This window comes from Strix uralensis, chromosome 29, assembly GCF_047716275.1.
Source record: "Strix uralensis isolate ZFMK-TIS-50842 chromosome 29, bStrUra1, whole genome shotgun sequence".
NCBI lineage: Eukaryota > Metazoa > Chordata > Aves > Strigiformes > Strigidae > Strix > Strix uralensis.
Window position 1 is genome coordinate 2030237 of NC_134000.1, and position 13616 is coordinate 2043852.

The window sequence follows — 13616 nt, forward strand, 5'->3', positions numbered from 1 at the left end:
AGCCCTTCACCCAACGAAGGGTTAGCCCCACTGTCTCAGTGCTTTAAGAGTACGTCAGTATTTTCTCTGCAGGAAAGCAGTTTACTCCTATCGTCAGGACACAAACCTCAACGCTGCATACCAATACAAGTCAATACCTCCTATTCAAGCCACAGGCAAGCAGCAACTGAATGCAGTAGTAGCCCATGACTGGGGCACGAGGCACCCCTCTTGAGAACACTGTCCATGTGAAGACGTGCTCTTGGAAGCATTCACTCTAGCAAAGACCTGGCCAAAATGCTGGCAGTACACTCTTCTGCAAATGACGGGGCAAGTTTCAGCAGATCTACCAGAAGGACTGCAAATGCTATGCTGGAAGAAATGAGAAACCCCTGGCCATAAAGCCCACCTGAAATTTCAGACAGAGTCACAATTCAAACGGCACGCTGGTTGTGTGTCTGTTAGGCAAGTGCTATTCAAAGCCCGTAACCGGTGACAGCAAAAGCAGCTGAGGGAGCAGAGAGTATCAGCATTAACACCTGACTTGTTGCTTTCGTCACCACCTGTCCAACTAACAACATGGCAATGATCATCCAGTCAAAATTGATGGGCATACAGTCACACTTAGGACAATGTCCTTTCCCAAGAGGCTGCCACAACTCTCTCTGCTGTGGACGTGCTTGCTCGGTCACAGGAACAAGAGCCACAACTCCTGGGCCACACTTTCAGCTATTTCACCTCTTTGCAGCGGGAGTCTGAGCAAGCAACTCCATTTGTCTGCACCTCAGTTTCTCCTTGTGCAAAAGGCGTTCACATCATCTTCTCACTTTACAAAGACTAAGAGCTTTAAACGCATGTGAAGTGTCATGAATCGGATAAAGCTTTCTGCTGCTTCCCACGCAGAGAGAGAACAAACTTCCCCCAAATAAAGATGACAGCAGAACCCAGAAGGAGGAGGACATGGGCAAAGAAAAGTTCATCGACTCATAGAATGGTTTAGGTTGGAAGGGACCTTTAAAGATCATCTAGTCCAACTCCCTTCTTAAAAGCATTGCAAGGCTGGTTCTATTTCTACGGAGACCAGAAAGAACTGATACTTGAACTCTCAAGTCTTACTCACTGAGCATCTTAGAACAGTTGGGGTTGGAAGGGACCTTTAGAAGTCATCTAGTCCAACCCCCCCTGCAATGAGCAGGGACATCTTCAGCCAGAGGGCAACTTCTCTTGCCATGCCCTGACGCCCCTGAACTACCGTGCAGAACAAGCCTGTGCTACTCCCCACAGAGCCGCTGCCACCTCCCAGGGCACTGCGGGCAATCATCTGCTGCCAGATCACCACCACTGCACTTTGGACAAGCAGTTAGAAGGAAAAGCAGCACGGGCACAAGTGGCAATTAAATTTCTCGCAGCATGAACACATTTTTTGAGCTACGTCTAATACACGGAGCAGAGCATGCAGCAAGGTAAGCTGCAGGATGGACAAGTTGGGGTTTCAAATGGCAAAGTCTTCATCCCCATCTCAGCTGCTGGAAAGCAGCACAAATGCCACAACATTCAAGGCTTTTGCAGCAGTGTAAACCAAGTATGGGAGGATGACCAGCCACTGAAACATCAGCTTGTGCTTGGATGATTAGAACCATAATCCTCAGCAGTAAGGAGAGAGAGGAGGATAGGGGACACCCAAGTATCACTTCACATCATCCACAAATACAACGGCAAATCAATTACATTCCCACAGCCACGTGCTTGGTTCCAGGACGGAAAGAGAAATCTGCAGCAGATGAAGTTTCAGAAGGCACATTAGCGTACCAGCAAACTCACAAGTATGAGGACAGGAGATAAAGTTCTTTGCCTCAACCTCTTAAAGAAAGACTCAGTTTTATGCATCTTTCTGCTATTCCACCAGTGTATACTCACTTCAAGTTACTGGAGTCCTCCTTAGCTAAAGACTGCAATGACTTTACTTCTTTTTCTGATTTCTTTCTCTTCTGATCAAACTCCTTCTCCACTGCCCTCTAAGAAGAAGGAAAAAAAAAAAAAAAAAAGAAAAAAATGACTCAGGTTTTAAAAGTTCATGTAAAGTGCAGACCAAGTAAGCTTGATCAATTCTGGTTAAAAAAAGAAAAGACACGATATCAGAATCGACAAAGGGGGAACGCAGAGCACAGCGGATATGGATTTCAGGCTCACTGACAAGTATCCTCAAATGACATTTTATCTACTTGGGTTTAGAAAGATTAATCATTTTGTAGTGGCGGGGATGCAACTGCGAAACCTCTTGTTGCTAATGCTAATCAAAATTAAGGCACTTCCAGTGCTGAAAATAAGCATTTCACCAGTTCTGGATGAACTTTCTTCTCCTCCCTCAGTCTGAATTGTACAGACAGGTATTCAGATTCCTCCTGGGAAAGTCATGAACTGCAAGCAGTTGTGTTTTGTGATACACCTTGTCAGAGGGAAGATAAAAACTGCATTCACAGGGGAGTTAGATCACTCAGCTTGCCCAGCTGTGGTCCATAGGATAGAGCCATGCACTCCCCAGTGGCCTGAGAATGTTTTGCAAGCTGGAGGAACTGTCTGAAGCCACGGGGCGTTGTCGCAGTTGAGACGGACACGACAAACATCAGATTGTGTGAAAGCGACCAAAATGGCTGCAAAAGCCCCTTTATTGTTTTAACAAGCTTTTTTATAACCTTCTTCAAAGTAGGTGTTCATACAGGATTGGTTTACTTTAGTAACTAACAGTTCACGATTGGGTGATAGTTTCTCGCCTGAATCGTCAGGACAGTTCTTCTTATCTTAGTTCTCTAATCTTGTTTCCATGGCACTTCTCGGGACTTTCTGGCCTCTCATGGATACACTGGAATGTCTTCAAGGTTAAATTCTTCTTCAGTTAGACTAGAGGCAGACCCGCTGCCTCCCCCGACAATTCCCCCTTTTTGTATTTGTGCTAGAAATATTGCAGAAACAGTCTTCTGCAGGGCCCTTTGCAGAAGACTGACAAGACATGGCAACATCAAAAGCACAGTCACAATTACCAAGATCATGACCCCCACAGTTTTGACCAGAGATATCAACCATCCAGAAAGTCCCCATCCTTTAAACATCCTTGTAAGCCAATCCAATCCGTCCTCTTCTGTTAGACGCCTCACACCATCCTTCAGCTGCTGTATACTTTTAAAAATAGATTCTGAGTGGTCAGACAAATTCATGCAACACATTCCTTCAAAATCTTCACATCCATGTCCTTGCGCTAAAAGCAAAAAGTCAATTGCAGCCCTGTTCTGTAAAGTAGCATGTCTAACACTATCAACATCAGTTAAAAGGCCACTTAAAGCTAAAGAAGTAGCATTAGTCTGTTTGCTAAGCCAACATCCCAACTTATTCAAAGTCGTTAAGGCATTTGCAACACCAACTCCTGGTGCCAATATGGAGGCCGTTATGATCTGGCCTGGATTCCAGAATTCAACGTTATCTCGACAAGAACTTTCAAACCGATGAACGGTCCTTGGGACTCGCTTATGTTTTCGAGTCATATTCAGAATCATTGACACATTTGGTGTTAATAACGTGAGACGTCCGAGGCTACACGGGCCTCCATTCAGTTTAGATGGGACGCCTCCCCAGGCACGATCTCCACAGATTAGAAACACACCAGGAGGTAATGCAAGAGGAACAGCAAAAGATCGTGAGATGTTAGTCGAAGTATAATTGCACCAAGCAGTTGAATTATGATAAGCAGCATTAGTTGCATTCACATTTTGCCCTCTCCGTGTGGTGTTATAGGAGTAATTAAAAAACACACAAGCATCCATTATAACAGAGCCTAGCAACTCTAGCTCTTGGGGTTCTTGCGTAACCTGTGGAAGGTGACTATATACACCATCCCAATTATCTGTACAATTTTTTGAAGAGTTGCAAAGAGAGAAAGCCTGAAGGGTTTGTGGGATTGGCCATGTGTCTACTGGCACTCCCACCAAACAGGTGGAGAATGGATTTTCCGGGTTCGCAGTAGAAAGGCACAAGGTTTCTTGATGTGTCATATTTGCCAAAGTTACCCAGATATTCTGCTTGGGTTGTGGAACTACCCATCCTTCAGCCTGATGCAGGTTCCAGCACAGGCCGAACACACCGAGCAGGAACCCAGCGAGGGCCGGCATCTGTAGAGACACAAGCATAACCCCTGCCCCAGGTTAATAATTCACATGGTCCACTCCACTGGCCAGTAATTAGATCTCTAACATGCACTTTGATGTCTTTTTGCAAATCCTGTTTTGAAAAAAGAGAAGAGAAATGCTGAAAAAGAGGAGGTAAAGAAGAATTATCCCCGTAATGGAGAAAGTTAAGAACATAAACTGCTTTATCTAAACATGCCTGTGGTGGTTCCCCAATCATTCCCCCTTTTTGTTTTTGAAGCTGCCGCTTCAACGTACTATGTGCACGCTCAACAATTGCTTGTCCTGTTGGGGAATGGGGAATTCCTGTAACATGAGTAACACCCCACAAATTAAAAAATGTTTGAACCTTCTGTGAAATGTATGCTGGGCCATTGTCCGTTTTTATTTGGCGTGGTACCCCAAGCATAGAGAAAGCCTTTTGGAAGTGTCGAACTACATCTTTTCCTGTCTCCCCGTTATGTGCTGTTGCTACTAAGGCATGAGAATAAGTATCAATGGAAACATGAACATACTTCTGTCGGCCAAATTCATTTATGTGAGTAACATCACTTTGCCAAATCTGTAAAGCCTGCATACCTCTGGGGTTAGTACCAAAATACACTGGTGTGTGAGTTCCTTGGCAGTCAGGGCAGGCGGCTACAATAGACCGAGCTTCCGCATGAGACAAGCCGAACTGCCGTCGTAAAGCTCGATATCCTTGGTGAAAAAATTGATGTGATAATACAGCTTGTTGCTTAATGTTAGGAACAGTATTAAGAGCCATAGCGGAAACAAGAGCATCCGCTCTGGCATTACCTTCTGTATAAAATCCTGGTAAAGTGGTATGACTACGGATGTGCATGATAAAATAAGGTTCTGTCCGTAGTTGAATACTTTTCCAGAGTTCTAAAAGTACATCAAATAATAATTGATTGTCTGACATGGTCAAAACCACTTTGTCTAGTCTAGAAACTAAGTTAGCTACATACGCTGAGTCAGTTACAATATTTACAGGAACAGAAAAAATAGAAAAAACAACAGCCATTGCACGTAGCTCTACTACTTGTGGAGAACCATTTTGATATACTACTTTGTTGTTCCAGTTGTTGTTTTCATACCATACTACTGCTGCTTTACCTGTTTTTCCTGAGCCATCTGTAAAAACAGTAGGGCCGTTCACTGGTTCTGGGCGGCTTAAATTTTTTTGACCAAATGGTATTTCTCGGGCAAATTTCAGTAGCGGGTGTGACGGCAGGTGATATGACACCTGTCCTTGAAAACCCGCCATGGCTGCCTGTAGTTCATAATTATTTGCCAAGCACCATTCAAAATACCAATTTTGAACAGGTAAAACAATCTTAGCTGGGTCACGCCCTGTTAGTTCTGTACATCGTTTTCTGGCTTTTATGATTACATCAGCAATAAGCTCAAACAGTCCAGGAGCAGTTTTTCGTGGTCGGAATGACAGAAACATCCATTCTAGAATGTGCAGTGGGTCATCCCACTCAGAATTCCACTGCACCAAAGCACCAAATGGTACAGTTTTGTCAATTAGTACAAAGAGTTGCACCAATTGAGACAGATCTATTCGAGAAACAAATTTCTCGTGTATAGATCGTTCCACCATGTGAATTACCTTTAATGCTTCCTCAGTTAATACTCTGGGTTCTCTTGGATCATTGGAATTTTTTAATAATTCCAATAAAGGTTGCAGTTGTGAATTGGTCAGTCCGAGATAGGGTCTAATCCAATTCAGAGATCCCATTAACTTCTGTACATCATTAAGGGTTTTAACTTCAAGGTTAAGTTTCACAGGTTGAGGCATTACCTGCCTACCTGTGACTGTTAGTCCTAAATACTTCCAGGGTTCTACTTTCTGCACCTTTTCAGGGGCGATAACTAATCCATAGTGTTGTAATGAATTTCTAGTCACATTCTCCATGTCATTCAACTGCTCCTTGTTGTTTGATGCTAACAGGATGTCATCCATGTAATGGTAACAATAACTGGTAGGGAATCTTTCCCTTACAGGTGACAAAGCTTGTGCCACAAACCATTGACAAATTGTTGGTGAATTTTTCATGCCCTGCGGCAGAACTTTCCATTGATATCTTTTTGCAGGTTCTGCATGATTGACAGAAGGCACAGAGAATGCAAATTTTTCCCTGTCTTGACAAGCTAATGGTATTGTAAAAAAACAATCCTTGAGATCCATGACAATGATTTCCCAATCTTGAGGGATCATGGCCGGTGAAGGCATGCCTGGTTGTAGAGCCCCCATCGTGGCCATGACAGCATTGATCTGCCGCAGGTCATGCAAAAATCGCCATTTTCCTGATTTCTTTTTTATCACAAACACTGGAGTATTCCAGGGGCTCTGAGAGGGTTCAATGTGTCCAGCAGCTAGCTGTTCTGCCACCAATTCTTGCAGGGCCTTTAATTTCTCCATTGGTAGGGGCCACTGATCCACCCACACAGGGTTATTCGTTAACCAAGTTAAAACAAGCGTGGGTTGCCTAACACCCTGCAGCACAGTGGCCCCCGTTAAAAATCCGTAGTAATCTTCACCCCCCACTGTGACAAGCAATCTCTCCCCCATAGATTGAGGGGAGCTGCTGTCACATATGGTTTAACGACTGCTTGTTGGCCCTCAGGATTGGTGATCAGAATTGCCGTAGCTGCTGTTCTTGCTCGTGCGGAGCCTCCCAGCCCCACTACCCCTGTGTCCACATCCTCTGTTGGCCAGGTGGATGGCCACAGATAGTTAGAAATAATAGTCACATCGGCGCCCGTATCTAGGAGCCCCGCAAGCCTTACTGTAGTCGGTGAATGTCCATGATTTGACAGCGTGCACGTCATATGTGGTCGAGATGATGAGACAGTCTGAGACCAGCACACTTGAGGGGGTCCTGTAGAACCGAAGCCTCCATCGCCTCGCAGTCGCTGTTCTGCTTTTGGGACACAACTCAAAAAAGGAACAAGTTGAGCAAGACGAGTACCTTTTGGAATCGTAACAGGTGGATAAAGGGTCGAAACTAATGCACAAATTTGACCCGTAAAGTCAGCATCAATGACTCCCACATGCACGATTAATCCGTTTAAGGTGCTACTTGATCTTCCTATAAGTAACGCACTCAGTCCTCGTCCTATGGGACCCCTTGCCTCAAGAGGGACCTTAACAATGTCTTTTGTAACTATAGTTATTGTGTCGGCGGTGGATACATCCAACCCTGCTGAGCCAGTAGTTGCGGCTGATAGCTGCTCACAGAGGGGATTTGACCTGTTGTCTGGAGGGGATTTGATGTCCTCGCGCGCCCTCTCGCGCTCTTCTTGTGGTTTCCCTGTATCGGTTGCCCGTTAGCATGAAACTTGGAACGACATTGTTTTGCGAAATGTCCCAATTTCCCACATTTATTGCAATTAGTTCCTGGTGGGACAGTCATGGGCTGCTTGCCTGCCGACCTTCTGTTCGGGCAATTTACTTTCATATGACCGTCTTTACCACATCCAAAGCATTTTCCTGTATTTCGCATGTTCATGGCAGTAGCTAAAGCCGCCATTTTATGTTCCACTGTACCAACCTTTGAACATGCGGCCACCATGTCAGGAATAGAAGGATCTCCTGGTAAAGACTGTATTATCTTTTGGCAGTCCTCATTAGCATTATCCTTTGCTAGCTGTTTGCATAACATTTGTCTTAACGTTTCATCTTCTACCTGTTTCTCCAATGCAGCAGATATTTTTTCTACAAATTGCAAAAAGGGTTCTTTAGGACCTTGCCGGATAGCAATATACTTCTGTTTTGGAGCTGCCATTTCCATGGTTCGCTTTAATGCTGTAATCCCTATGTGTTGTGCCTGTTCAAGGACAATCGGAGGCCACGTAGCTTGCAGCTGAGGGTTACTAAATGGTCCCTCGCCAAGCAAGGCGTCTTCTCCGAGTCCTAACCTCGGATCGTCTTGTGGCAGTCGAGCATTATTTTGTGCAGCTGCTCGTGCCATCTGCCTCCAAGTAGATTGAAACACTTGTAATTGTACTGGCTGAAACAGCACTTGTGCGAGATGTGTAACATCATATGGACACAACAAATCTGTGCTGATTATTCGAATAAGTTGCATCACCTCAGGAGAATTGATTCCAAATTTCTGTGCTTTATTCTGCAAATCCTGCACCACCTTCCAACTGATCGGATTGTGCTCATCATGCTCATTTGTGCCTGCAACAGCTTTATAAACAGGGAATGCACCATAAGCCTCTGCTGCTATATCTACAGGCTTTGGACATGCCGGGGTTGGAGAGTATGGGCTGAGGCGTTCAACCAGATCCCAGTTGCCAGCCTCAGCAGCATACTTTCTAACTCCCTCCCAAAATCAATCAGGGGACCTTGGAATTACAGTTACTGTGGATGGAGGGAGAGTCCATGGCTGGGCTTTCTTCACCATGGGTTTATCTGTGATATGTAGAGTTTGTAAAGCCGTGGTTAAAGCTTCTTCTCCCTCACTTTCATTTTCGCTCTCGCTCTCTGGTTCTGTGTTACCCGCCCTATTTTCCTCCTCGGGGGGGGCTGATGGAATCACCCCTTCTGCTGCTGCACCGCTAGGGGCCGCCGCTGCACCACTAGGTGGGGGGGGCTCCTCATCGCCCCGCAAAATATTTAATGGTGGAGGAGGAGGAGGTGGGCGAGGGCGCGATCTGCTTTTGCCCGTGAGGGGTTTCCTGCCTGCTATTCCTGAGGCTGAGGTATCCACTGCCTTTGTCCCTTTGCCACAGTCCTCCCCGTCATTGTCTTCAGGTCGAATGTCTGTTAGTTTCCCATCAGAGGCCTCACGCTCTATCTTCCATTCCTTTAAGGTTTCACTCAATAAGCGCCATGTGGTTGCCAACTCACATGCCTCTTTTTGTCCTTTAGAGACCTCATCCAATATTTTCAATCCTACTGCTTGCCATGCACTCACACTGAATGCAGTAACTGTTGTGGCTTCAAAGCCTTGCATCTTACTCCATAGCAAAATCTTTTTCAGGCTTTGTTCTGAGGTTTTAACCCCCTTTCTTTTTAATAGGGCTTTCCAGGTAGACAAAATTGTCTCCTCTTCCTTTGTTAATGACTGCCCCATAATTACAGTCCCGTTCCCGGTGGCTCACCTTTTTAGGTGTCGAAATTCAGGTCCGGACCAGGCAGATTCCCTCTGCTCTCAGCTACACCGGGCTCCGTCTCCGCGGCTCTTCCCGCCGCCGTTATACTTCTCCTTTAAATGACCACTTCGCTCTAATCACGTTGCTCTAATCAATCACGTCGCTCTAATTTATCACGTCGCTCTAATTTATCACGTCGGGGTCACCATTTGTCGCAGTTGAGACGGACACGACAAACATCAGATTGTGTGAAAGCGACCAAAATGGCTGCAAAAGCCCCTTTATTGTTTTAACAAGCTTTTTTATAACCTTCTTCAAAGTAGGTGTTCATACAGGATTGGTTTACTTTAGTAACTAACAGTTCACGATTGGGTGATAGTTTCTCGCCTGAATCGTCAGGACAGTTCTTCTTATCTTAGTTCTCTAATCTTGTTTCCATGGCACTTCTCGGGACTTTCTGGCCTCTCATGGATACACTGGAATGTCTTCAAGGTTAAATTCTTCTTCAGTTAGACTAGAGGCAGACCCGCTGCCTCGCCCGACAGGGCGTGAGCATGTCTGGAGCAGATTTTTAAAAAATGCATGGTCTCAATTTTGAAAGTTTAAGGCACCAAGTTCTCTTTGTCTGCTTTTCCCAATAAAAGCCTCAGAAATGCCACTGCAGTGCTCTCCAAATTCAGCAGAAGCAAGTCTAAGCACATCCCAGCCCTTCCTGCAGGTCTCATCACTTCAGCTGCCATCTGGGAGAAGCTGAATCTGCCACTCACCCACAGGAGCTGCAGGGAGGCAGCGGCCTCACTTAACCTACCAGGAAACTAGTCTCACCCTGAAGCAGCCCATAGCCTCGGCACCCACAAAAGCTGCACGGGTGGAGCTGGGCCCCAAACACCCCAGACAAGCCGTGCATCTCATCCGCACCTCGCTTGTGTCCCGCCAGGGAAGGCACTAATTCCTCCAGGAGTGCTAGACAATGATGCCAAAGGAGAGGGGGCAACACTTCCAGGTTAGTCAGGTAAAACTCTATAATTATGCTGTTACTTAATTCACAAGCTCTAGAAGGACAACAAAGGGCAACCAAAGGCTGATGATGCAGCAAAGATGTCAAGGGGACCCCTGGACAGCGACGGTGTTTCCAGTCTCCTGTCCTGGTGGCATCTGGACACAGAGAGGCTGAGGCAAGAGGCTGTACTAAGCAGCCTCTGCATTTGATTTGCATTCACCTCAGGTCCTGACGCTCTCGGAGGGTCTTCTGCTTCACTGCCACTCGACGTGCTCTCTGAGTCTGAAGAGCTGTCTGAGTCACTGGTGCTCCCTGACTCCGGGCTGATGGAATGTGCTGATGCCACACTCCTGGGCTGCGACTGTGGGGCGCTCCAAGGCCACCATGAGCTAAAATTAGAAGGCAGCATGGCTGAAGGTTACTTACTCTATTGACATGGCAGGATTCAAAATTAAAGCTGACACCCTGTGTTTTGGCACTGAGAGGAGAGGGGAGAAGGCCAAAGGAATACATTGTTAGACTCAAAAGATGAAGCACTGGAGTAAAAAACCTCTGGAAATAATAAAACCTGCAACTCCAACCCAGACAAATACTGCAGCAGGACATCACTGCTGCAATGTCAAGCTGCATTTAGCCAGCCAAAGTTTAGAAAACAACTGAAACTCTCAAGCGCTTTTCTGAAAGCCCCAACCCTCAAAAGAAAAATTTCCAATCAAGGCTAACAAGACAGAAACATACATTCCAGGATGGTTTCTCCTTTTGTATTCTCCCCTTGAAGTTTTCACTCCTTCCTCTGTGTTACTCGCTCAAGGTGCTAGAACTGCTTCATTGACAGCCATGTCAAGGAGCAGCAGTTTTTCCAACACCCTCCCTGACTCAAAAGTGTTTTTCTCCAGCACTGACAATGGGAGTGAATGGAACCGAGGGAGAGCCATGACTTTTATGCACAGCTTCTTTTCATTTTGAAATGGCCTTACAAAATCAAAACGTTCATTTTTTGACTTTGAAACCTCTTTCCAACATCATACATTTGTATGATTTGGAGGCAAGCTCCTCCCTGATCCACACTGGTATCGTGAGAACGCTCTCTTTCAAGAGCTTGCAGGGATGCAGTTCATGCCAAGAACTGGCGGGCCCTTCTGCAAGCCTCATTTTATAGACCATTACCCTGTGCTTGAAGAATACAGGTATTAAGCCAAAATTGGATGTCCATGCTCTCCTATAGGAAAAATTATGGGCTTCTCCACCTTTCTTCCTCTAATGCTGGCACATGGCTGATCAGCCTACCTTGAATATTGCTTCTGGTTAGCAATCCATGGCAGGAATGGTGTACAATCACTTGCCTTATCGGGAGGAGCTGAAACAGCCTCAGGGAGTCTACCTGACCCTTCGCTGTTCTTCACCCACTTGGCTGTTTTGGGCTTCCTTCTGAACTAAAACTGGACTCACCCATCACTACTACACCTGAAAATCCCATCAGCTCCAGTGTGATCTACATACACACTCATGGACGGGAAGAGCACAAAACAAGGGAACAGCTGGGGAAATGGAATCCTGCTTCATAGGCAAAATCCAGCATGCCTGGAGTATCCATTTCTGACTGGAGCTTTTGGTAAAACCCCACACAACTAAAGCCACTTTTCAGCAGCAGCTTCAGGCAGTTAGAAACCAAAGCCTGTATCTACAAGAGAAACCAGGAACCCTTACCCATCTACCCCCTATAGAAAAGGTAGTTTGGTATTTCCCCCCCTATTTTGGTCTAGCTAGTAGTTTGGGAACAAACCTGTATCTTGGAGGAGCAAGCGAAGAAGGTGGTGGCTTTTCAACAACCTGTTTTGTTCACAAAAACAAAGAGGAGAGGGGGAGGAAAGGTGAGCTTAAGGAACTCAGCTCCACAAGTCACGATGGGATGTCTGTGTGCCTAGTGCATAAGAACATCGAAAACTGACTTGGTCGTCACCACTCTCTTCGCTATCACTGAGCTGCAGGTCGTCCTGGAGCATTCTGAAAGACAACCACAAGAGAAACATCAGCCAAGGCAGGCACGGTTTCAAGCAGCACACACTGAGAAAGACTTGGTTTGCGCCTGCCAAAGCAAACCAGCCTCCCACATCCTTTTTGAACATTCGGCATGCTCAGTCTCCTAAACCCTGTCGTTACCTAAACGAGGGATAAAAAGTTAACACACAACCTGGACATTTCGCCGGGCTTTCCAAATGGTCTCAGGACGGTTTGCAACGCAGGTCAGAATCGCTGGCTGCCAGCTACAGCCCTGTGAGGGGACTGCTCCTCAGCGCCGTTACCTAGCGCACTCACAACACAGCCAACAAAGGTTACCTAGCACGCCAACACAGCAGTTAACCTAGCACGCCAACACAGCGGTTACCTTGCACGCCAACACAGCGGTTACTTAGCACGCCAACACAGCCGTTACCTAGCACGCCAACACAGCGGTTGCCTAGCACGCCAACACAGCGGTTGCCTAGCACACCAACACAGTGGTTACTTAGCACACAAACACAGCGGTTACCTAGCACGCCAACACAGCGGTTACCGAGCACACCAACACAGCCGTTACTTAGCACACGAACACAGCGGTTACCTAGCACGCCAACACAGCGGTTGCCTAGCACGCCAACACAGCGGTTACCTACCACACCAACACAGCGGTTACATAGCACGCCAACACAGCGGTTACCTAGCACACCAACACAGCCGTTACCTAGCACGCCAACACAGCGGTTGCGTAGCACGCCAACACAGCGGTTGCCTAGCACGCCAACACAGCGGTTACCTACCACGCCAACACAGCTGTTCCTAGCACACCAACACAGCGGTTGCCTAGCACGCCAACACAGCGGTTATCTACCACGCCAACACAGCGGTTACCTAGCACGCCAACACAGTCGTTACCTAGCACAGCAACACAGCGATTACCTAGCACGCCAACACAGCGGTTGCCTAGCACGCCAACACAGCGGTTACCTAGCACGCCAACACAGCCGTTACCTAGCACGCCAACACAGCGGTTACCTAGCACGCCAACACAGCGGTTACCTAGCACGCCAACACAGCGGTTACCTAGCACACCAACACAGCTGTTCCTAGCACACCAACACAGCCGTTACTTAGCACACCAACACAGCTGTTCCTAGCACACCAACACAGCCGTTACTTAGCACACCAACACAGCTGTTCCTAGCACACCAACGCTGCGGTTACCTAGCACGCCAACACAGCGGACACAGCGGTTACCTATCACACCAACACAGCCGTTACCTAGCACGCCAACACAGCAGGGCAACTTTTTTACTTAGAGCAACTTAGAATGATTTCTGAATACTGCT

General features: G+C 46.6%; 1 protein-coding gene across 1 annotated transcript; it reads right to left on the reverse strand.

The window, feature by feature from the left end:
• Positions 1-2607: 2607 nt before the first annotated feature.
• On the reverse strand, positions 2608-9717 carry LOC141935889 (syncytin-2-like). Its single transcript, XM_074852548.1, has 3 exons — positions 9279-9717; positions 6954-7101; positions 2608-4139 (listed from the first exon to the last, which is right to left on the reverse strand). The coding sequence occupies exons 2-3, from the start codon at positions 6993-6995 to the stop codon at positions 2829-2831; spliced, it is 1353 nt and encodes a 450-aa protein (XP_074708649.1). The 5' UTR covers positions 6996-7101; positions 9279-9717; the 3' UTR covers positions 2608-2828.
• Between the last annotated feature and the right edge of the window lie 3899 nt (positions 9718-13616).

Bases quoted from the DNA above. Each gene is read 5' to 3' on its own strand.
- LOC141935889 (XM_074852548.1), bottom strand. From the start codon at position 6,995: ATGACGTGCACGCTGTCAAATCATGGACATTCACCGACTACA. The intron at 4,140-6,953 runs GTAAGGCTTGCG...GTGTCTCTACAG, and splicing joins ATGGACATTCACCGACTACA to ATGCCGGCCCTCGCTGGGTT.